Source organism: Lepidothrix coronata, unplaced genomic scaffold (genome assembly GCF_001604755.1).
Source record: "Lepidothrix coronata isolate B3197 unplaced genomic scaffold, Lepidothrix_coronata-1.0 Scaffold129, whole genome shotgun sequence".
Lineage (NCBI taxonomy): Eukaryota > Metazoa > Chordata > Aves > Passeriformes > Pipridae > Lepidothrix > Lepidothrix coronata.
The window spans coordinates 2,529,947-2,547,976 of record NW_016690309.1 but is presented as its reverse complement, the minus strand read 5'-3'; the positions used below and the strand labels follow the sequence as shown (position 1 = coordinate 2,547,976).

At 45.0% G+C, this 18,030-nt stretch overlaps 1 protein-coding gene and 1 long non-coding RNA gene across 5 annotated transcripts; one reads left to right on the top strand and one right to left on the bottom strand.

The window, feature by feature from the left end:
• The first annotated feature begins 327 nt into the window (after positions 1 to 327).
• On the top strand, positions 328 to 10,001 carry LOC108503057. Its single transcript, XR_001876711.1, has 3 exons — positions 328 to 3,116; positions 8,452 to 8,685; positions 9,890 to 10,001. It is a non-coding gene; the product is annotated as an uncharacterized LOC108503057 (long non-coding RNA).
• Positions 10,002 to 11,776: 1,775 nt separating this feature from the next.
• On the bottom strand, positions 11,777 to 17,556 carry KCNJ8 (potassium voltage-gated channel subfamily J member 8). Of its 4 annotated transcripts, XM_017826624.1 has the most exons (4): positions 17,467 to 17,556; positions 17,074 to 17,207; positions 16,378 to 16,826; positions 11,808 to 12,708 (listed from the first exon to the last, which is right to left on the bottom strand). In XM_017826624.1, exons 3-4 carry the CDS (start codon positions 16,740 to 16,742, stop codon positions 11,808 to 11,810), a joined length of 1,266 nt encoding a protein of 421 aa, XP_017682113.1. In that variant the 5' UTR covers positions 16,743 to 16,826; positions 17,074 to 17,207; positions 17,467 to 17,556. The 4 variants fall into 4 exon arrangements, with proteins under 4 accessions (XP_017682114.1, XP_017682113.1, XP_017682112.1 ...); XM_017826625.1 differs by having other exon boundaries at positions 11,777 to 12,708; positions 17,074 to 17,539; XM_017826623.1 differs by having other exon boundaries at positions 17,064 to 17,541.
• Positions 17,557 to 18,030: the final 474 nt, after the last annotated feature.

The following is an 18,030-nucleotide window of genomic DNA, read 5'->3' as shown; positions in this document are numbered from 1 at the left end:
AAACTTAAGACTAAACTGAGGAAAGAGAAGTAATTTTTCAGGACTTCACTCTATTATACAGAAAAAAAAATAGTCAAAGAATTATCCTTCTCCTCGGCATGTTGGGTTTTAGCTCTCAGTAAAGAAAGGCTCTACCAAAATAAGACATCAGTTTTGGGTGTCTAGGTGCTTCTCCATTTTGGTGCCAAATGCAGTTCCAGCTGACGCACAAAGGGCCAGACAGAGCCTCCCTTTCCTGTACTCTGGGACATGTTCCATGGGAGAATTCAGTAGTAAACCAATTCCTGTTAATTATTACAGCCTTATCATGTTTTCCAAGTTCTTGCATATAGTATGTTAGAAGGGGATATGTGCACTGTGGTCTGGTTTTGCTACCCATGAGACTTGGCATTGCAATCCTGGCTCTTCTGCTTAACATGGCAGAGACAAATCCATACCACCAGGAAAATAACACAAAATACCGTTTGTGGGTATTTAATTTCAGGATTATGAACTAGAAAAAAAAACAAAACGAAAACAAAACAAAACAAAACAAAACAACCGCACGCCAAACCATCTGAATTGATCTATCACAACTGGGATCTGTTCGTTTCTTGTTTGTTATGTAAACTGCGTGACGGCCTCGCTTCCTGACGGTGGGAAAAATCTCCTGAGAAGAAACGTGTCTTTCGCTTCCTCTGGGAATGCTCTGTACCCTGGAGATTCTTCTTGCTTGACATTTTGTTTCTCAAGTGACTACTGGACCTTTGCTCGGAGGAGATAAGTAATTTTTCTTTCCCTGACTACAAGTAGTACATGTAATTATGTAATTGTAAGGCTTTTATGCTTAAGGCTAAATTGGTTTATGAGAAGGGATATACAGGGGTTTGTCCTCCCAGGGCTTTTCTGAGCAAGACTGCTCTGGACTGGCTATATTTTCGTGGCAGGTAGCATGGCAAGCTCAGGAAACCCCAGCTCATTACTGGGCCACTGTCCATCCCTGCTCTCATACCTCGTCCCACAGGGAATTTGGGGGCCAGAGCCAACAAACTGTGCAAAACAGAGCATAAGGTGCCAGTGGTGATTTGTGCCTGCTGTAATTATGATGCATTTAATACGTCATTGAACCAGCAACAAACTCTGCTCTGTTTATAAAATGAAAGAAGATATTTGTTCTATCTTCTGGAAATGCAGCATAGTTAGCGTGAAGAATGGTTGTGAAATATGTTGGGGTTGCATCTGGAAAACCTGAAGTCCTCCACAGAACTCCAGGTTCAGATTATGTCAGAACAAACAGCAAAGTTTAACTAAACTGAACCTTTTTTTTTCTACTTGACGGTGTTTTCAGATATGAGCTGCTTGCATTCACCACATTTGGAAGGTTCATAGGAAAGACAGGTCTAATAGTTGATCCAAACAGCCTATCTAAATTTATTTTCATCATACAGTTTTCACATCTGGCATTTCAAACAGCACCAGTCTACTCTGCAGTGTCTGGAGTTCTGTCTCTACACAAAAGAAGACAATTATTTCAAAACCATGAGGTATAAAATAGGGAAACCCAAATCCTGCTCTCTTACTAGATTACTGGTGTATCTTTTTTTCATTATTCATTGAGATCCCATTGCTACATAACCTTCCTTTTTAGTTTTATTAGAAACCTGTGAAACAGAAGTACCTTGCTGCCATATGGAAAGAAAGGGCAGCTAGAACCTTCCTGCCATTTCCTTTGCATTGAAATGTCTAAACAGAGATGCTGCTGGTCGTAAGTTTAGGGTTAAGAAGATCCCTGGGATTGGAAGGCACATAGCCACGCTGCTTGGGAAGGGCTGCTTCAGGATTAGGAAAACTCCCCTGCTAGACAGATTTGTGCTACTTTTCCTTTGGAGTGTTCCTTCCTGGACCCTTAAGCATATATTTAACTGCAGAGACTTCCTTGAGAATCCTCCTAATTTAGAGGAGGCTTAACACAGGTATACAGGGATTGCTGAACTGTTTAGGATTTCAGAGGTGCCTAAGGTGTTTCATGGAATTCACAGACTGGTTTGGGTTGGAAGAGACCTTAAAGACCATCTAGTTCCAACCCCCTGCCATGGGCAGGGACTCCTTCCACCTGACCAGGTTGCTCAGATTCCCATACAGCCTGCCTATATGTGTGGATAACAGCATTCCCAGTGTTTTAATTATGTTGTATTTATTCATATTAGCAGACAGTACTCTATAATTCACACTGTATTAGGTACCTATGTCTTAGCAGGTCATTCCAAGCACAATAACTGGAATCCAGCACTTGCAGATCCTCCTTTCAGAAGTTTTTGATCTGAAATAAACCATGAAGACAGTTTATTTATTCTACCAAAAAGAATAGTTTACCTAGTAAGAAATGTTTTTAAAACTGGACAGCTGACATTCACTTCTGTTTTCCTTAAAAGCCAGGTGTCCCTTGCCTTCTTCAGTGCATTCCCAGGTAGTCTGGATCCATGGAGGAGCTGCCTTCTCCTCCCTTGGATGATGTGTTCCTACAAGCCTCCTGTCTCCAGTATCTCTGGTCTCCTCCTTGCCCTGTCATTGTCTCATTACAATACTCCCTGTGTGCTGAAGGTGGCTTGTCCTACCATTTTTCTCTTTTTTGCCCAGCAGCCCTTTGTTGAGCTGATTCACTGTAATGGCCCAGTCAACACTGTAGGAACTGTTCCAGCATTCACTACCCAGAGAGAATCCAGGTTGTCCAAGCTTGGTCAGAGGATACAAGGGACCCATTCCTGCTCAGAGAGTGTGCAAGACCCTGACCTGCAACAATCAATCGTTTAGCAAGAGGAAAAGCAAAAGCTGTGGAAGGGAAGACAGAATCTGCTTCGCCTTTGACAGTCCTTTGAACTGTGCTCTGGCAGCTCTGAGCAAGCCTTCCCCAGGGGGAAATCAGGCACATGTGCTTCTGAGAGCAAGATCCAGGGCTGATCCTTGCTGCTGCTGTGAAGTTCACATGGCCATGGCATTCGACCCAGCTGGAAGAGAGCCCCTGCCTGATGTGAGAGGGCAGCACGTAGCTGTGTGGTCACTGCTGAATTTGTGGCTTAAATGCATGTCCCTCACGGTGTGTGCCTTTAAAAACCCAGATCTCTGAATGAAACCATTTGGTGAGCCTGCTGTGTCTTTCCTAATGAACATTTCACCCCTTGGAAGGTACATTTTTTCCCTCTTCTCTGTATGTGCCATGGCTGATGCTGTTGGGCAGATGGCTCTGTACGTATGTAAATTTTACTGAGCTGAAATGCCACAGCCTCTTGGTGATTTCATGTCCCAGCTTATTATGGGCAAGCTTTTCAAAGGATCTGTTTCTACTAGGAAAATCATTCCCTTTCCCCCCACAAAAAAAAGTTCAGGAACAAAACGTCAATAATTTTTCCATGTGTGTATTTGCACATGCACACTTGTACATGCTCACATTTTCCCACTGCAGTTTATTTCCCTTGTGTCATGCTCCAAATGACATCCCTGAAGTACCCATGTAAAATGCCTGGAAATCCTAATGGGGGAAGAAAGAGAAGTTTCGCTTTGTAACCATCCTGACCCGTTTTCTGCCCAGATGGCACAGTGGCATGTGCCAGCCTTTCTCCACCCCTACACACATACATGTAATTCAAGTTGAAAACTTCAAAACTGGAAAATGATTATGTGAAACTCCCTGAGACATTTCACAGAAATCTAAACCAACACATTGCAAAGAGTTCCAAACAAAAATCGGTCTCCAAACCAGTGCTTCTCCTGTGACATCATGTCACATTAATAACTGCTAGGTTGACCTAATAAGGATGAAAATTCCCACTTCACAGACTGTTCTCCCAGATTAAAAAAAGTATCTTCTGCTATGTTGGACCTTTCTTAATGTCTGCCACAACAGATGGGGCTGGTAGCTGGTTAGTTGAGGCCCTGGGTGGGAGAGAAGTCTATCACAGTGATGATCTTTTGCTCTTTAAAGCACGTGACGAGGTCTCTGAGACATAAGGATTCATGATATATACAGAATTTATGTGTGTGTGCGTGTGTGTGTGTGTGTCCGAAGCCTAAGCTATAAGTGGAATTTTTTAGCTGGAAACTCAAAGTAAAAATAACCTGGAGAATCCCTACTGTTGAATCTGGCAGTGCAAACACTTGACTCTTCATATAGATTTGTGTGTGTGTGTGTTTATATTTATATTTGTGTAAATACCAAGTTAAACAAAATTTTCTCCTTTGATTACATAATGTACCCAAGAAGAATTTAAATTTAAGGGGTTTACTAATGAATTAATGCTCCTGTGCTTGAAGTGCAATAGGAAAGAATGTATTCATATACACAGATGTATGATGTTGGAAAGCCATAAGGAGTTATCACCAGTTACTTGCTGAGTGATTTCCAGTGAGCCAGAAACCCTGTGGAAGGGGTGGCTACCTGCTTAAAATGATATTTCTGTTTTGTGGACACCAACAGCAGCCTCTCAGTGAGTGAGTGTTCAGATATTGACATCTGAAATGAGAAAGATAACGGTTGACTAAGTTTAAATGTTTCCATGTGGAATTATTGTGCTTGTACACGTCTATGTATGGTTTCACTCCAAACATATCCATCAGTAAAGTTTCTGGCACCTTTACTTTGAAGACTGTTCTGCCTACCATTCAGTACACGGTCAAGAAACCTTTATTTTAACCATCTGAACTTCTAGTTTCTCTGAGTTTGGGTCTCTTCTCTAGTAATTGATATGACTGAAGTGCATTAGCCCTGGACATTCTGCAGCTCCCTCTGAAAGCGATGTACAGCATTGCCCTTCGCATTTTAAACACAGGATTTTCTATTACTTATAAACAGAAGAGGTTTTAAACTATTTTGAGGAAATATTTCAGGGGTTTGTGTATGATCTGGGTTGCACTGTTTCCAAGTTTAACTAAACAGGGGTGAAACATTTATTAGGAGTGAACCAAGGGAGAAAACTCCAAACACAGAAGATGGCCCATTTTGCCTGGGACCTTCATTGACAGAAGGGGCACCAGTGGCTCCACTGGATTTTTTTTTTTTTTAAATCCCTGAAAAAGGACACACGGGAAAACTTGGCCTAAGTCACACAGTCTACTACAAACCTTCACAGAAACATGATGGAATATCACAAGCAATTTTGTTGTAGTTGATCAAACTACAGACTCACTCTCTGTTGCTTTTCATCTTTAACCAGAGTATCTGAATTGATATCTGAACAGATTACTGTCCCTTAAGGAAAACACCCATGACTGATAACATGACATACTTAATACCAATATAAACTCATCTTAAAGACACTCATGCCTTTAAAATTAGGTTAAATTTAATATTTCAAGAAGAACATTCAGACTTGTGTTCCATTTTACTTTTCATGTGAATGTATATACAGTACAAAGGAGAGCTTCAGTTCAGAAATTTTATTACTCTCTTAATTTAATACAAAATTTAAAGAATGCAGTGGGATTTTGTATATGGAAAAAATAGCTACATCACAAACAATTTAATCTGATCAGCCAGGAATAGTATCTGTTTATAATGTGATTTAAAACACTAGCTAAGGCTGAGCAGGCAACGTTTATTAGCATTTGATGTGTTTTTGAAAAGCTTTGAGATGAAAAGCTGACCACCCAAGGGGCTCACAATTGTCACTTGCCCTCACTCAAACTCAGCAGAGTTTCTTTCACTGGGTGTTGCAACCCTTCAGTTTTTCTCCATGTCCTGACCTTGACTGAATCCAAAAACCGTGACAGTCAGCAGGATCAGCCCCTTTTGGACAGACCGACCCAGATCACCCACAATCAAAGACCTAACATCAAAAAATATACCCTGAAGGATAACGAGGCTGGGCCATGGAAGGATGCAATTAATTTTCATGGCTATTGTGGTTACAAAAAAAAAAAAAAGGCACTTGAGGGAAGCAGTTCCTCAAGTTTCCATCCAGGGAAGATGTTCCCTGGATGAGGAAGACACCAAGCCCCAAACCACAACAGCCCTTTGCAGTCACTCCAGTGCCAACCCTCACTTTAATGGTCTCTGCAGCAGACCTCAGACCATAAAACCAAGGAATATAATTTCCCTTTGGCTCACACAGAAGCTGGCTTTCTCATCCTTGCTACAAAGCCGACATTTAACTGTAGAAAGCCAAGTAAACTCCTGTAATGATAAGATAGCATAATTTTAACAAATTATCCCCAGGGATGTTTGTCAATGCTGTTTGAAGAAGCCACAGTTAGCACTGAAATGCATTTGTCAAAATACATCAACAATTTGGGGATGCCTAACTCTGCTGGGTTTTTTTTCCCCCTGTTTCTTTGTTTCCTCAGTGGGAGAATAATTTAAGACTCAGAGGAAGGCTTTCTCTTGACCAAAACTCATCAACTCTCCCTATCCATAAATTTGGAGGGCAGCAGGGACCATTAGATCATCCCATAACATCCTGCACAGCTATTCCTGCCTTGGGCCCAGAAAAGTGTGTTGGGATCAACACGTATCCTCCAGAAAATTCCAGCACGTTTGTGTGTAGGAGTAATGTCTCCAGATGGATCAACTCTCCTTTAGAGTAGAAAAAAAAAGGTGTTAAACCTTTGTTAAATGTGAACAGAGTATCCATCATTCTTTTGTTTGCCCCTTTGAATTTTATTATCTACATGTTAAAATAATTAGTAAAAATAACTAAATATATGGACAACATTTTCCTTGAATGCATGGTTTTTGTCTTTCTTACATTGTACTGTGTCCTGATGATCCCAGAATATTCCCTTCACTGTTGGCCAATAACTTAGCAGTGTTCTGAGAGTCCTTAGCCAGAAACCCACTGAATACTTAGTATTTTAAAATATTTCTTTTAATCCAAGCCCCTTGATGATGTGTCCTGACTGTGAGTGCCTCAATCTCTGTGGCTGTTTCTGTTGGACAGCACAGATCTTGTCTCTGCTGGCTAAATCTCTCTTCAATTTTCCAATACGAGAATGTGGGAGCATATTTTATCTTCACTGTCCAGTTATCACATGAGAAATCTTCTTTTTTTAAGTTCAAAGAACACTTAAGGGAAAAGTAGGAAACATAATTCAGGGAGATAGGGCTGAGAAGCATTATTAATATGCTAGGGGTATTAGAAACTCATGTCTATCAGCTTAGACTAGTCTGGATGTGATGTAAACAGAAATATAGGGGGGAAAATATCTTAATGTAAGCATTTGGGATTAAAAAAGTTAACTCTCACCTGACTACACAAGCGACCCAAACCAGGAAATTTGGGCTAGAGAGATGGGAATTTGCAGCCTCATTTCAGGTTCAAGAGTTTAGTATCAAGAGTTTAGTAGGGCACGATTTATTGCTTGGTGATGCCTTCCAAACCACCACCAGTATTGTGAAAATATCAGGCCCCACAGAGAATATATTTTGTCAAAATAATGAAAGCTTTGTTCCTTTCATCACACAGTATCTAATGGGTTTTTTCTGTAGTCAAAGTTCCTTTCTGGTCTTGGACTAACTACTTTTGCAGCTTGCAGCAACAAGTATTTGCTAGTGACAATCACTGGAGTGCTTGGAAACTGGCTTCACGAAACGTCCTCAATCTCCAGTTTGTGAAGGAGGAAAAGACATGGAGAATTAGCCATGGGGGGCTTTTTTCAGTCAGAAAGAATGGTTTGTCCATACTGCTTTCCAGGTGGAAAAGCAGAAGCGTGATTCCTGCCCTGAACTTTATGCAGATAAGGCACATGCTTGGTGAAATACATTCAGGATGGCTGTGAGGCAAGTCAAGGCCTGGGCCCCTGAAATGACCCCATGACCTAAAGTAACACCGGCTTTCGGGCAAAGGCCTATTGCATACAGGAGATATTAACTAAATCTGAATGTACTTCTGGCTCTCTTGCTGCCTTGAGTATCCCAAAAAGCTTGGGTTGACCCTTCTGTGGATGGGGTCAAGCAGTTGAAGTGGAGAGGGCAAACCGCTGTGGTGAAACGTGTACCCACGAAGCAACAGTTCAGGGAGGGAATTGTTTGACAAGGCCACAGTGATACCAGGGGTAATGTAGAGGTTTTTACTGGTTTAGTGGTTTTAGGGGTTGATAACAGAGCAGGATGCACTGGAGGGTGCCCAAGAGAGGTGCTTTGAGCAGACAGGAGTGCCATAGTATCATAGGATAGTTGGGGTTGGAAGGAACCTTTAAAAGTCATCTAGTCCAAACCCCCTGCAGTGAGCAGGGATGTCTTCAGTGAGATCAGGTCGCTCAGAGCCTCATCCAGCCTGACCTTATATGTTTCCAGGGATGGGGCATCCACCACCTCTCTGGGCAGCCTGTGCTAACACGACACCAGTGGCTGTCTGAGGAGCTGTTGGGACCAGACAGGGTGTCCCAGGGCTCCCAAAACACATTCAGTTATTGCTCATTGGCTCATGATCCCACTGACATTAACTTTTAATGGTCAGGTGCCTATCCTGCTTGTATCTTCAGCAGCCCTTGGGCTTGAAGAGCAACCTGCTGCAGAGACCTGATGTCCCCACCCTCGGGGTGCACCCTGTCGAGGCCCTGCTTCTGTCCCTGGCTCGCACAAAATGTTTCCAAAGAGAACACAAGAAATCCTGAAGGTGACAGCCACGGAATGACCTGCCAACAGGGAAAGTTTCCTCCAAAGCCTATTACTCAGATGTTGGCTGCAACCCTGGAGCATTAATCTTGATATCCCCTGTAAGCACTGTCTGTGTTTGTTTGCTCTCTGCATCCCCAACACGCTAACTCTGAATCTTCTGGGCGTCCAAAAAGAGGACAAAGGGTCTCACTGCCATTTTTTCTGTCTGAAACACAGAAGTTCTTTAAGTGAAAGCTAGAAAGAAAAAATAAAGTGCAGTCCCAGACATTACACCTGTCCTTGAAGGACTTTACAATTACTTTTCTATGCTTAGAAAATAGTTTTACTCTTCAGTGACATCTCCCTGGTAGGCTGTTCAAAGAGCCAAAGCATATTTAAATACACAGAATGAGAAATGTCAAGTAATGCAGTTCCAGTTACACCACGTTGCAGGGGGATGGGAACAGTAGGGACACAAATAAGTGTGAAGGGATCATGCTTATATTATATGTTACTGCTTCTGCTTTCCTAAATTATTATCAGTGAGAGAGACAGAAGGTTAAATGTCAGTATGAACTGTGAGTAGTATTTGTTTGAAATCTCAACTGCCATTCTTAACTTGGCAGTTTATATTAAACACAGAAAACTTCAAATTTAAAATAAAGCCCCTTTCTGATAAAGTTGCCAGGGAGAATAAATAATTAAACATACTGAGCTGAGGTACTGCCAGCTCATCCCCTCTCAGCAGGCACAATATTGCAAAGCTGTGTCTGAAACGTGTCCTTTCAGTGAGGAATGCAGCTCTCAGGCCCAAAACCTCTTCCACAGCTGGCTGCTTATACCACTGGCCTCTTCCAGGTCTGCAAAACTTGCTCAAGAAAGGGGCTTTGCAATAAAGGATTTGCTGCACAGAGCAGGAGTACAGCACATGTGAACATGACACCCATGACAGAAGGGTCTGCCTTGTGTATCTGTTCAACATCCTGGCACCGGACCGGGGTGTCTTAGTGTTGTCTCAAAACACCAATATCCCTACAGCAGTCTGACAAGAAACAGAGCACGTTAGGTGAAAATGAAATAAAGAATGTACTTAGGGGAAAAATGAGAAAATGGTTGTGGGTAAAAAAAAACTCATCTGAAATACCGACAGAATATTGAGATAATATAAAATTATTACTCAGAAGGACTGTGGAAAAGGCTGGGATATAAGGACTAAGAGTAGAGGAGAATGAATGGAGAATACAAAGGAAAAGAGGAAAGAAATAGGGAAAAATCAGAGACGGAAGAAATCATAATTGTCACTTTTTTATTATTATTTTGTAGAAAATCTGCTTTTGTACAGCATCTGACTTAACCATGTATCAAACAGACAACCTCAAAGAAATTCACAGCCCTGGAAACAGAGGCCAGAGACAAATTGTATATGCTTTGCTCTGACTCTTGGAAGCTGCAGATGTTCATTGTTTGGACACAAAACAGACAGATTAATATCTCCAGATGTTCACCATCCATTCTTCCAGGACATTAGTGGGCAGGCCGGGGAATGGACGCTTTTAGCAGAAACTTCAGTTTCCGCTACTGCTTCAGACAGAAGTAATTTGTCAGAGTTGATGTTCTGGAGAGCACCTGTTCCAAAAGCAGGGAGTCTACACTACAGATCAATGCCCCTCCCTGCCTCCACCCAACGCTATATGAAGCCTAAAAACCATCCATGCAACTGCTGATGAACTGACTTCCAAAGAGAATGAGAATCCAGCATTGCTTCTGACTATTTTACCCAACAGGAATAACCAAATATTTTAAATTGCAGAAGTATTCAAATGGTTGAGTGGCTCAGAAAGTCAATACAAGGACAGAACTTCTCTTGAGCCACAGACATAACACTATTTTTTAAAGAAATTTGAATGTGAATTTGTCCATAATTATGCTTCTTATTCACAAAGGAAAAAAAGCAGGTATCAATTTAGCATTACCAAATGTGATACAATTAATTGTCATACGTTTATGTATTCTTGTAGAAAAATGTGTGATGACACTTTTGGGATGGCTCTAGGTAGCAAATGTCCATTTTAATTTGAAGAGAAAAGCTGTTTACCACCAATTCTCAATGCCAGGTTATATAAAAACACAAGTGAGATGCTGTTGAAAAAAAAAAGTAATTCAGCAGCAGCAGCACCCAAGTCCCCCTGAAAATTATTCAGATAGTTTTGCAAATACTTTCTCTAATATTATTGGCATGGTTCCCTCACATTCCCATTCATGAATTCCCACTGGCAAAATGCAACCTTCTGCTGGAGCAAACAGACTTAATCCTATGAAAAATACTGTAAGTGAAGGATGTACATGTGTTGTCTTCCATGTATGAATCTATAAGAGGAAACAAAACAGGATTTGGTCTTCCACCCACACGAAGAGGATGTTAGAGAGGCATTCGATTTTTCCAGCTTGAATCATTTCAGTGAAACAGATGCTCAGGTAGCAGCCAGGAGGACTGGAGTTTCTCAGCTTGGGCTACAGTTACACTAAGATGTGTGTTGTCCTGCAGCTGAGTATCTCCTTGCTGTTCCACTGGTTTTCCTGCCATTGCTGCCCGGAGTGGCACCAGTTTTCCTGTGGGACGGACAGGTCACTTCACCTGACCTGAATGGGCTCTCAAAATGCCCTTGCCACAAACCAAGGAAAAGAAAAAGCCTGGAAAATGAAGGTAAAACAGTGGCTCTCCTCCAGTGAAATCATTGAGGGATTTAGCTACTCCTTTTAAGGAATTCACACCCAAAAAAGTTCAACATCCAAATAATCTTGCACAAAATCCGTGGGAGCTGTTGTATGCAGAAGTTTGGTAAAAGAACTCACTTCTGCCTGCAGGTGGGTAACCCACTTACACAGGAAAACACCACACCTTGTGACACCCAGTAGAAGACAAGAAAGAGACCCCCGTTAGGAAAAATATGATTAAAACAATTAGCGTGCCATTAAAACAAGTATAAATACACATTATATTACATGGGTGAACTGTGCTTTCTTTAGTGTACGTGCCATTTTTTATTAATTCATACACTAAGTGCTAAAGTGTTTTCTTATGCCATTAGGTGGTGCTTTCAGTAAGTAATGGATTAAATAGTTCTTGCACGGTTCTCTTCTGCGTCGTGTTCTCGTTTTCTGAAGTAAAAGGAAATTTAAGCAAAACCCCCACAGGTGTCTCCTCCTTCCAAAGCCCAGCGGCCTCACACAAAGCTGTGCCTCACGTTTCCGAGGCACTCTGGCTCCCCTCGGGCGTGATGAACTGCACTTTGGGCACGATGAGGGAGGAGTTGGTTCTCCGCATGGAGTTGCTCCTCCGAATGGAGTTGTTCCTCCTCATGGAGTTGCGCTTCCGCAGGGAGTTTTGGTGGGACAGCTCACTCTTCTGCAGGGTCTGAATGAGGATGGAGGGCTTCTCATCGAGCTCCCGAGCGCTGCAACGCGGCGCCGCCACCTTGACGGTGTTGCCGAACTTGGAGTAGTCGACTGCGTACACACCTTCCTCCTCGGTGACGATGGGCACGAAGCGGTGGCCCCACAGGATCTCCTCGGCCACATAGGAGGTTCTGGCCTGCGTCGTGATGCCCGTTGTTTCCACGACTCCTTCAAGTATCACGATGAGCTCCAGGTCCTGGAGCGCCAGGTCAGCGGCGGAGATGTCGTAGAGAGGGCTCCGCTTGTCTATGACGTGACAAATGATCAGCGGCGCCACAAGGAAAATGTTGTTGCTTTCGATGGGGTTGTCCACGGGGATGTCTACCTGGTGAATGGGTATGACTTCTCCTTCGGGGGTCGTGGTCTTCCTCACGACCTGGATTCTCACCGAGGCGCTGATGATCATGCTCTTCCTGAGGTCTCCCACTCGGAACATGAAGCAGAGTTTGCCGTTGCGAACCGCGATCACGGCCTGCCGGCTGAAAATCAAGGTCTCAGCCCGCCTGTGGGCTTGCGCTGTTTTCATGAATATGCAGCCCAGCATGACGGCATTGATGATCAGACCCACAATGTTCTGCAGGATCAGCACCGTGATGGCCAAGGGACATTCCTCTGTCATCATCCTGCCCCCAAAACCAATGGTCACCTGGACTTCAATGGAGAAGAGGAAAGCGGAGGTGAAAGACCTGTAGGGGAAGATTGCAGCAAATTAACTCCCAGGACACGGTAACACAAACTGGGAAACTGTTCACATGTACTTTGTAGAAACAAATTTAAGGACCTATTTGTACAGTTCTGGCATACTTAAGCCTTCTGTTAACACCACAACTGTGTGCTTGCTGACTCTGTTTTTGTGTGGTGGGTGTAGTATCTGATGGTGGCAGGGAAACATCAGAGCCTGAGCCCCTAAAAGACCGTCTGTAACACGAGGTGACCCTGAGCAGCTCATTGGAGTCTCTGCTCAGGAGCACATCCTGCCCACTGTGTCAGTCAACAGCTCTGTAACACCTGAGCTTTCCACCTTCCCCATCCCATGAAGCTCTTGGTGGAGAGAGGCAGTTTTGGCAACAGTGAGCAATCAGCTGGCACACTGAGATCCTTCCACCAGCCTGTGCAGGGAAAGGAAACGGGGAAAATTGCGGCCTTTCATTCATGCTACCTGAATCATGACCCAGAACTTCCTGGAGGGAAAGGGAACACTCCCAGATTTGTGACACTTCCCAAAACCCTGCTCGCCTTGTGACTGAACCTGCAGGATCAGGCTGCAGAAAGAGGCCAGTGGCCTCCATGGTGCCCCCTGCACATCCTGTGACCCAGGGCTTGGGTTTAGCTCACTGCCATGGCAAGACCAGCCAGAAAATTTCAGCACACAGAAGTGGGTTGTAGAAGTGTGGGTTAAGTTAAATTCCCTAATATTCTATGGTGCTGGACATCAGAAAACCCTGCCCACAAACTTCCCAAAATACATTATTTATAGTAGCCCACAAGGTCATATCCCCTGTATATATCAGGGTCTTTAATTTCCTTTTACAGCCAAAGACTTTTACAGCAAAGTCTCATGTGTCTAAAATCACTACCTCGGGGTTTATCTGGTAAACTCGCAGCATGCTGGGTCTCGTGTGAACTAATGTCATAGTCACCCTTTTAACACAGTACTATCCACCAAATTTGGAGCATCACCATGCTCAACAGGGCTTCACCTATGGCAAATATGTCCTGCCCATGAAGATGGCTCTAAATAATCCATTGGGTTTGGTTTACTTTTCAATGAATCTGATTTTAAATATTTTTTCTTTTTTTTTAACTAATTGTATTTTCACTGGGGTCATGAAGAGACATTAAAATGGCATGGGCCATATCAGGGATAATTTTCTTTAGAATGAGAAAATCCATCTTTCAGAAAACCAGCCAGTCTCTGCAGAGATATCTTTGAAAGAACTCTTTACCTGTTCTATTTTTTTAATTTTTAGCCAATTCCTTTGTATTGAGTGGGTTTATTTTTGCAATCCACTCATAACAAATTGGTACGAAGGAGTTAATTAATATAAATCCATGGAATGATTACTTATGCTAATGAATATTTATTTATATGCAGAATGAAGCTTCTGGATTAAACTTAATTCATCTTAATTCAACTTAAAGCTCTGCAGAGTAAATACCCTGATTTTCCTTAACAATACTCCTTCTTTTAAAAAGAAAAACAAAGTAAAGGAAATCCACTTTTAACAGTGGAAGTAACTGAAACAGCAAGTTTGTAAAGCATTTTGACCATGTGAAAAGGGAGCCAGAAACTCCAAATCACACTGTTCCCAGGTCCTTTCCCTCAGAGCTGTGTAGCAGTTTTCCTTTTTGGATAATGTTCACTTCCTGTGGCAGAGCTGCGAGACTTAGAAACTTCTGCAGTACTTTGAAAAATTAAAGTGCTGTGCAGGTTCTGGGCACTGGTTAAAATTTCAAAAGTCAGATTTCCCGTAAATCTGTAATGGTACCAACCCAAGAAAGCCCTCCTGAAATATCTGTGGGCCTAAACCTCAGGGAAGTAGGTTAAAAATTGTTTGCCATTATTTTGGCATATAATATTAAATGCAATATTAAAGATATTTTGCACCCAACAACTCGCCATCCTTAAAAATGGCAGCAATCACAGTGTTACTACCCAGCTTTGACCAAAGTGGTAGCCAGATCTAACAAGGGCAAGTATTTCACTACGAAGGGAGAAGATTTTCCATGGCTTGCACATGGACACTCCAGCAGCTGCTGGCTGAGCCACCCCAGGTACTGGCCCGAGGGACGGATGTGTGTTCTTTGGCACGGGCTAAACCGGAAAGTTACACCGATTCATTGGCTCTGCTTTTCCACACCCCTCCTGGCTGTCCCGGCAGGACACATCCTGGAAAAGCTGCCAAGGTGGCGCTGCAGCAGCCGGGGCTCCAGGGAGGGGATGAGGGGCAGAGTCCTGGCTGTGGAGGGGCCCAGTCCCAGAGGCACGAAGCCCTTGGCATCCGGCTCAGGTTCTGCAGGGTGACCCAGTAGCCACCCCATGGGGTGGGCCACGCTGAGGGGGCTGCCAGCCACACAGAGGGATGTCCCTTCAGCTGACCCTGAAGAGCTGGAGGGTTGTAGCTGCTTGCTAATTCCGGCTGGACCAATCCCCGAAATCCCAGAAATGCCGGGGGTAACACTCCCGCGGGCACAAGCTAGGTCATGACATCTCATTTCAGAGGAGACTGCTTGTGGCCACACATTGGAAAAGAAATAAGGCAGAAACCCCTGCTCCAATCCCCCCAAACTTATTGAAAGTTAGCTCAGAAAAATCCCCATTCCCTATAGCTTGGAAAATCCCCCACGTAGCAAAAAATTGTCAGAACAAAGGGGAATTAAATCTCTGCTCCCTCATGAGCCAGATACAATGTCCCTTCAAACTTGGTGGGGTGTCTCAAAGCTATGGAGGAGAAAGGAGAAAAGAGACGTGGATTCTCTGATGTCTCAGAGGACCCTGCAGCTCCCTGGACCCTCATAGCACTGCAATGTGTAAGGGCAGCTGACCTGGGGCAGTCTGGTGGTACCAAACCAGGATTTTTTTCCCTAAAAAAACAGATTTAACAGATGCAGAAGCGATCTTATTGCTTACCCCACCTCCAATTAACAAACAGTCTTCTCTTCTGTGTATGAATGTGCCAGTTTATCAGTGCCTTGACAACTGTCATGGGTTTGGGGGTGGAAGGTAAAATACCCTAGCAGGTGACATTTAAACTAGTCATCCCTTAAGCTTTCACTGTCTGACACATCATGTTCACTGTGGAAACTGCTCCTTTGTCAAACCTGCGGCTTCACCAAGGTATTTTGAAGCACTCTATATTTAACTGTCCCGTGAGAGTCATCTTGAAAGACATCCAGTTTCGTCCTAAGTGACACTCTTCCTGCTAGCCCTGCCTGGCACCCACAGCTGGTGTCCTGCCTCTCGGGCACCACTCCGGAGTGACCACCAGGCTGGAGATGCTCCCGCTGCCGTAGACAACGTTACAATACATATAACACATACCCACTCTTGCAGCAGGCTCTTATCTCGACAGGCAAGGTATGTTACCCACAGAGTGTGGAGACACATGAAAAGCAGCAGGTCTCCCTCTCTCTCAGATCCTGTAAGGAATCAAAGAAATCTACAGTACAGTATTTTCCAAGCCCGGCAGGCTTGCTGAATATACGCAATCTAGAGGAAAACACTGCACTTTTCAACTGTCTCAACCAAACACAACGTTTTGTTTGTGTAAACCAAAAGCTGCATTTTAGGCAACTCCAGGACAGCAGGCAGCTCTGCTCCCCACCCTTCCTTCACCCCACTGACCGCACTTTACCTGACACACGTCACGCACGGCGTCCACTTGGTGCTGTTGGCGGCGTTTTCTGTGCTCGGGTCCATGTCGCCGTGGGCGAAAGCCACCAGCCACCACATCATGGCAAAGAGCAGCCAGCTGCACAGGAAGGACATGGTGAAGATGACCAGCGTGTGACGCCACTTCAGGTCCACCAAGGTGGTGAAAATGTCCTGCAGGAATCGCCCCTGCTCGCGGATGTTCTTGTGCGCCAGGTTGCAGGCGCCGTTCTTGGCGATGAAGCGGGCTTTGCGCGGCCGGTCCCGGATGCGCGGCTTGCGCAGGTTCTCGGCAGCGATCCGTGCCAGCACATACTCTTCGGGGATGATACTCTTCCGAGCCAACATCTTCCTGCCACCATAGTCCACTCACAGCGAGATGAGAAGTGGGGGGTGGTCCCTCTAGAGCGTCTCCGCAGGGCTCGCTCTACCCTGGAAAGAGAGAAAATCTGGTCAAATTTGCCACTACAAGCAAGAAGACCCGGCTGGGTGACCCCAACCAAAACCCATTACATTAAATGCTAATTCTACAGTGCCCTCCCTCTTTCAGACCATCATTTTTATAGGAGCAGTTGGTATCAGCTCGTAAGAGAAAGGAAAGATGCCATTTGGACGCTCCTTGCAGGAAGGGAGGCTGCACAACAGTCTCACAAACGCGGTGTGAAGTACCGTGAGGTACAACAGGTCGGTTCCTCGGGCTGTATCTCCAGGAGGCAGCAGTGCCCAGGTGGGTACCAGAACACGAATCACTAAGTTACTCGCATCCTTGAGAACCCGAAGAATCGGACGTCTCCTGTTTGAGCGGGGGCTAGTCTGTGGAGAGAGCGTGGAGACTCATTCCTTACGGCTACAGCCCCGCAGCGCGCCCAGCACCCCGCCGAGAGCCCCGGCCCCGTCCCCCGCGAGCATCACAAGAAGGAGCCGAGCCGGAGGTGCGGGAAGCAGGGAACGGCCCTCCACGGAGCAGGCGGTCGCGCTTGCCCTTCTCAGCTCTCCTTCCCTTCCGGGATTAGGCGGGGAAGCCCTCCCTTTATTCCCAAACTTTGTCCCCAGACGGGGTGACAGCACAAACCCACGGAAAAGCCCGGCTCCCCGGCGGGCTGGCCCGTCCCCCCGGGGGAGGGCAGGGGCTGCCTGACCCCGCACCGCCCCGCAGGGCCCCGCAGCTCCGCCGCTCTCCCCGCCGCGGGCGGGGCGGGGCGGGGAGCGCTCCCTGCGCTGCGCGGTGCCCGCGGGGGATGCGGCGCTCGGCGAGCTTCAGGTTGGGACCAGCCCACTGAGCAGAGGACCGAGGTGCTCACGCCGTTCGTGGGTGTAAAAAAAAAAAAGCCAGCGAAGCCAGCCCCTGCTGCACTCCTGGTAGCTGCCCCTGGCAAACCGAGAGTTGTGCCGTCCTAACTCTATCTCCCCTCGAATCTGGCTGGGACGACTCGCAAGCAGAAAGCGAAGCTGTGCTCGGGAAACCAAAGCCAGAATCTTGTGACCTTCACCGCCTTTGACAAACTTAATTACCTGTCTCTGCAAGAAAAGGAAATAAGACGTCCCTTTTTATGGGTCACAGCTATTGTTGGGCAGAGTCAGGCTCCTCACACTGTTCAGCTGGACAGCCAGCACTGGTTTTTGTGTTTGGGATGGG

Bases quoted from the DNA above. Each gene is read 5' to 3' on its own strand.
- KCNJ8 (XM_017826624.1), bottom strand. From the start codon at position 16,742: ATGTTGGCTCGGAAGAGTATCATCCCCGAAGAGTATGTGCTGGCACGG. The intron at 12,709-16,377 runs GTAAAGTGCGGT...CTTCCCCTACAG, and splicing joins CCGTGCGTGACGTGTGTCAG to GTCTTTCACCTCCGCTTTCC.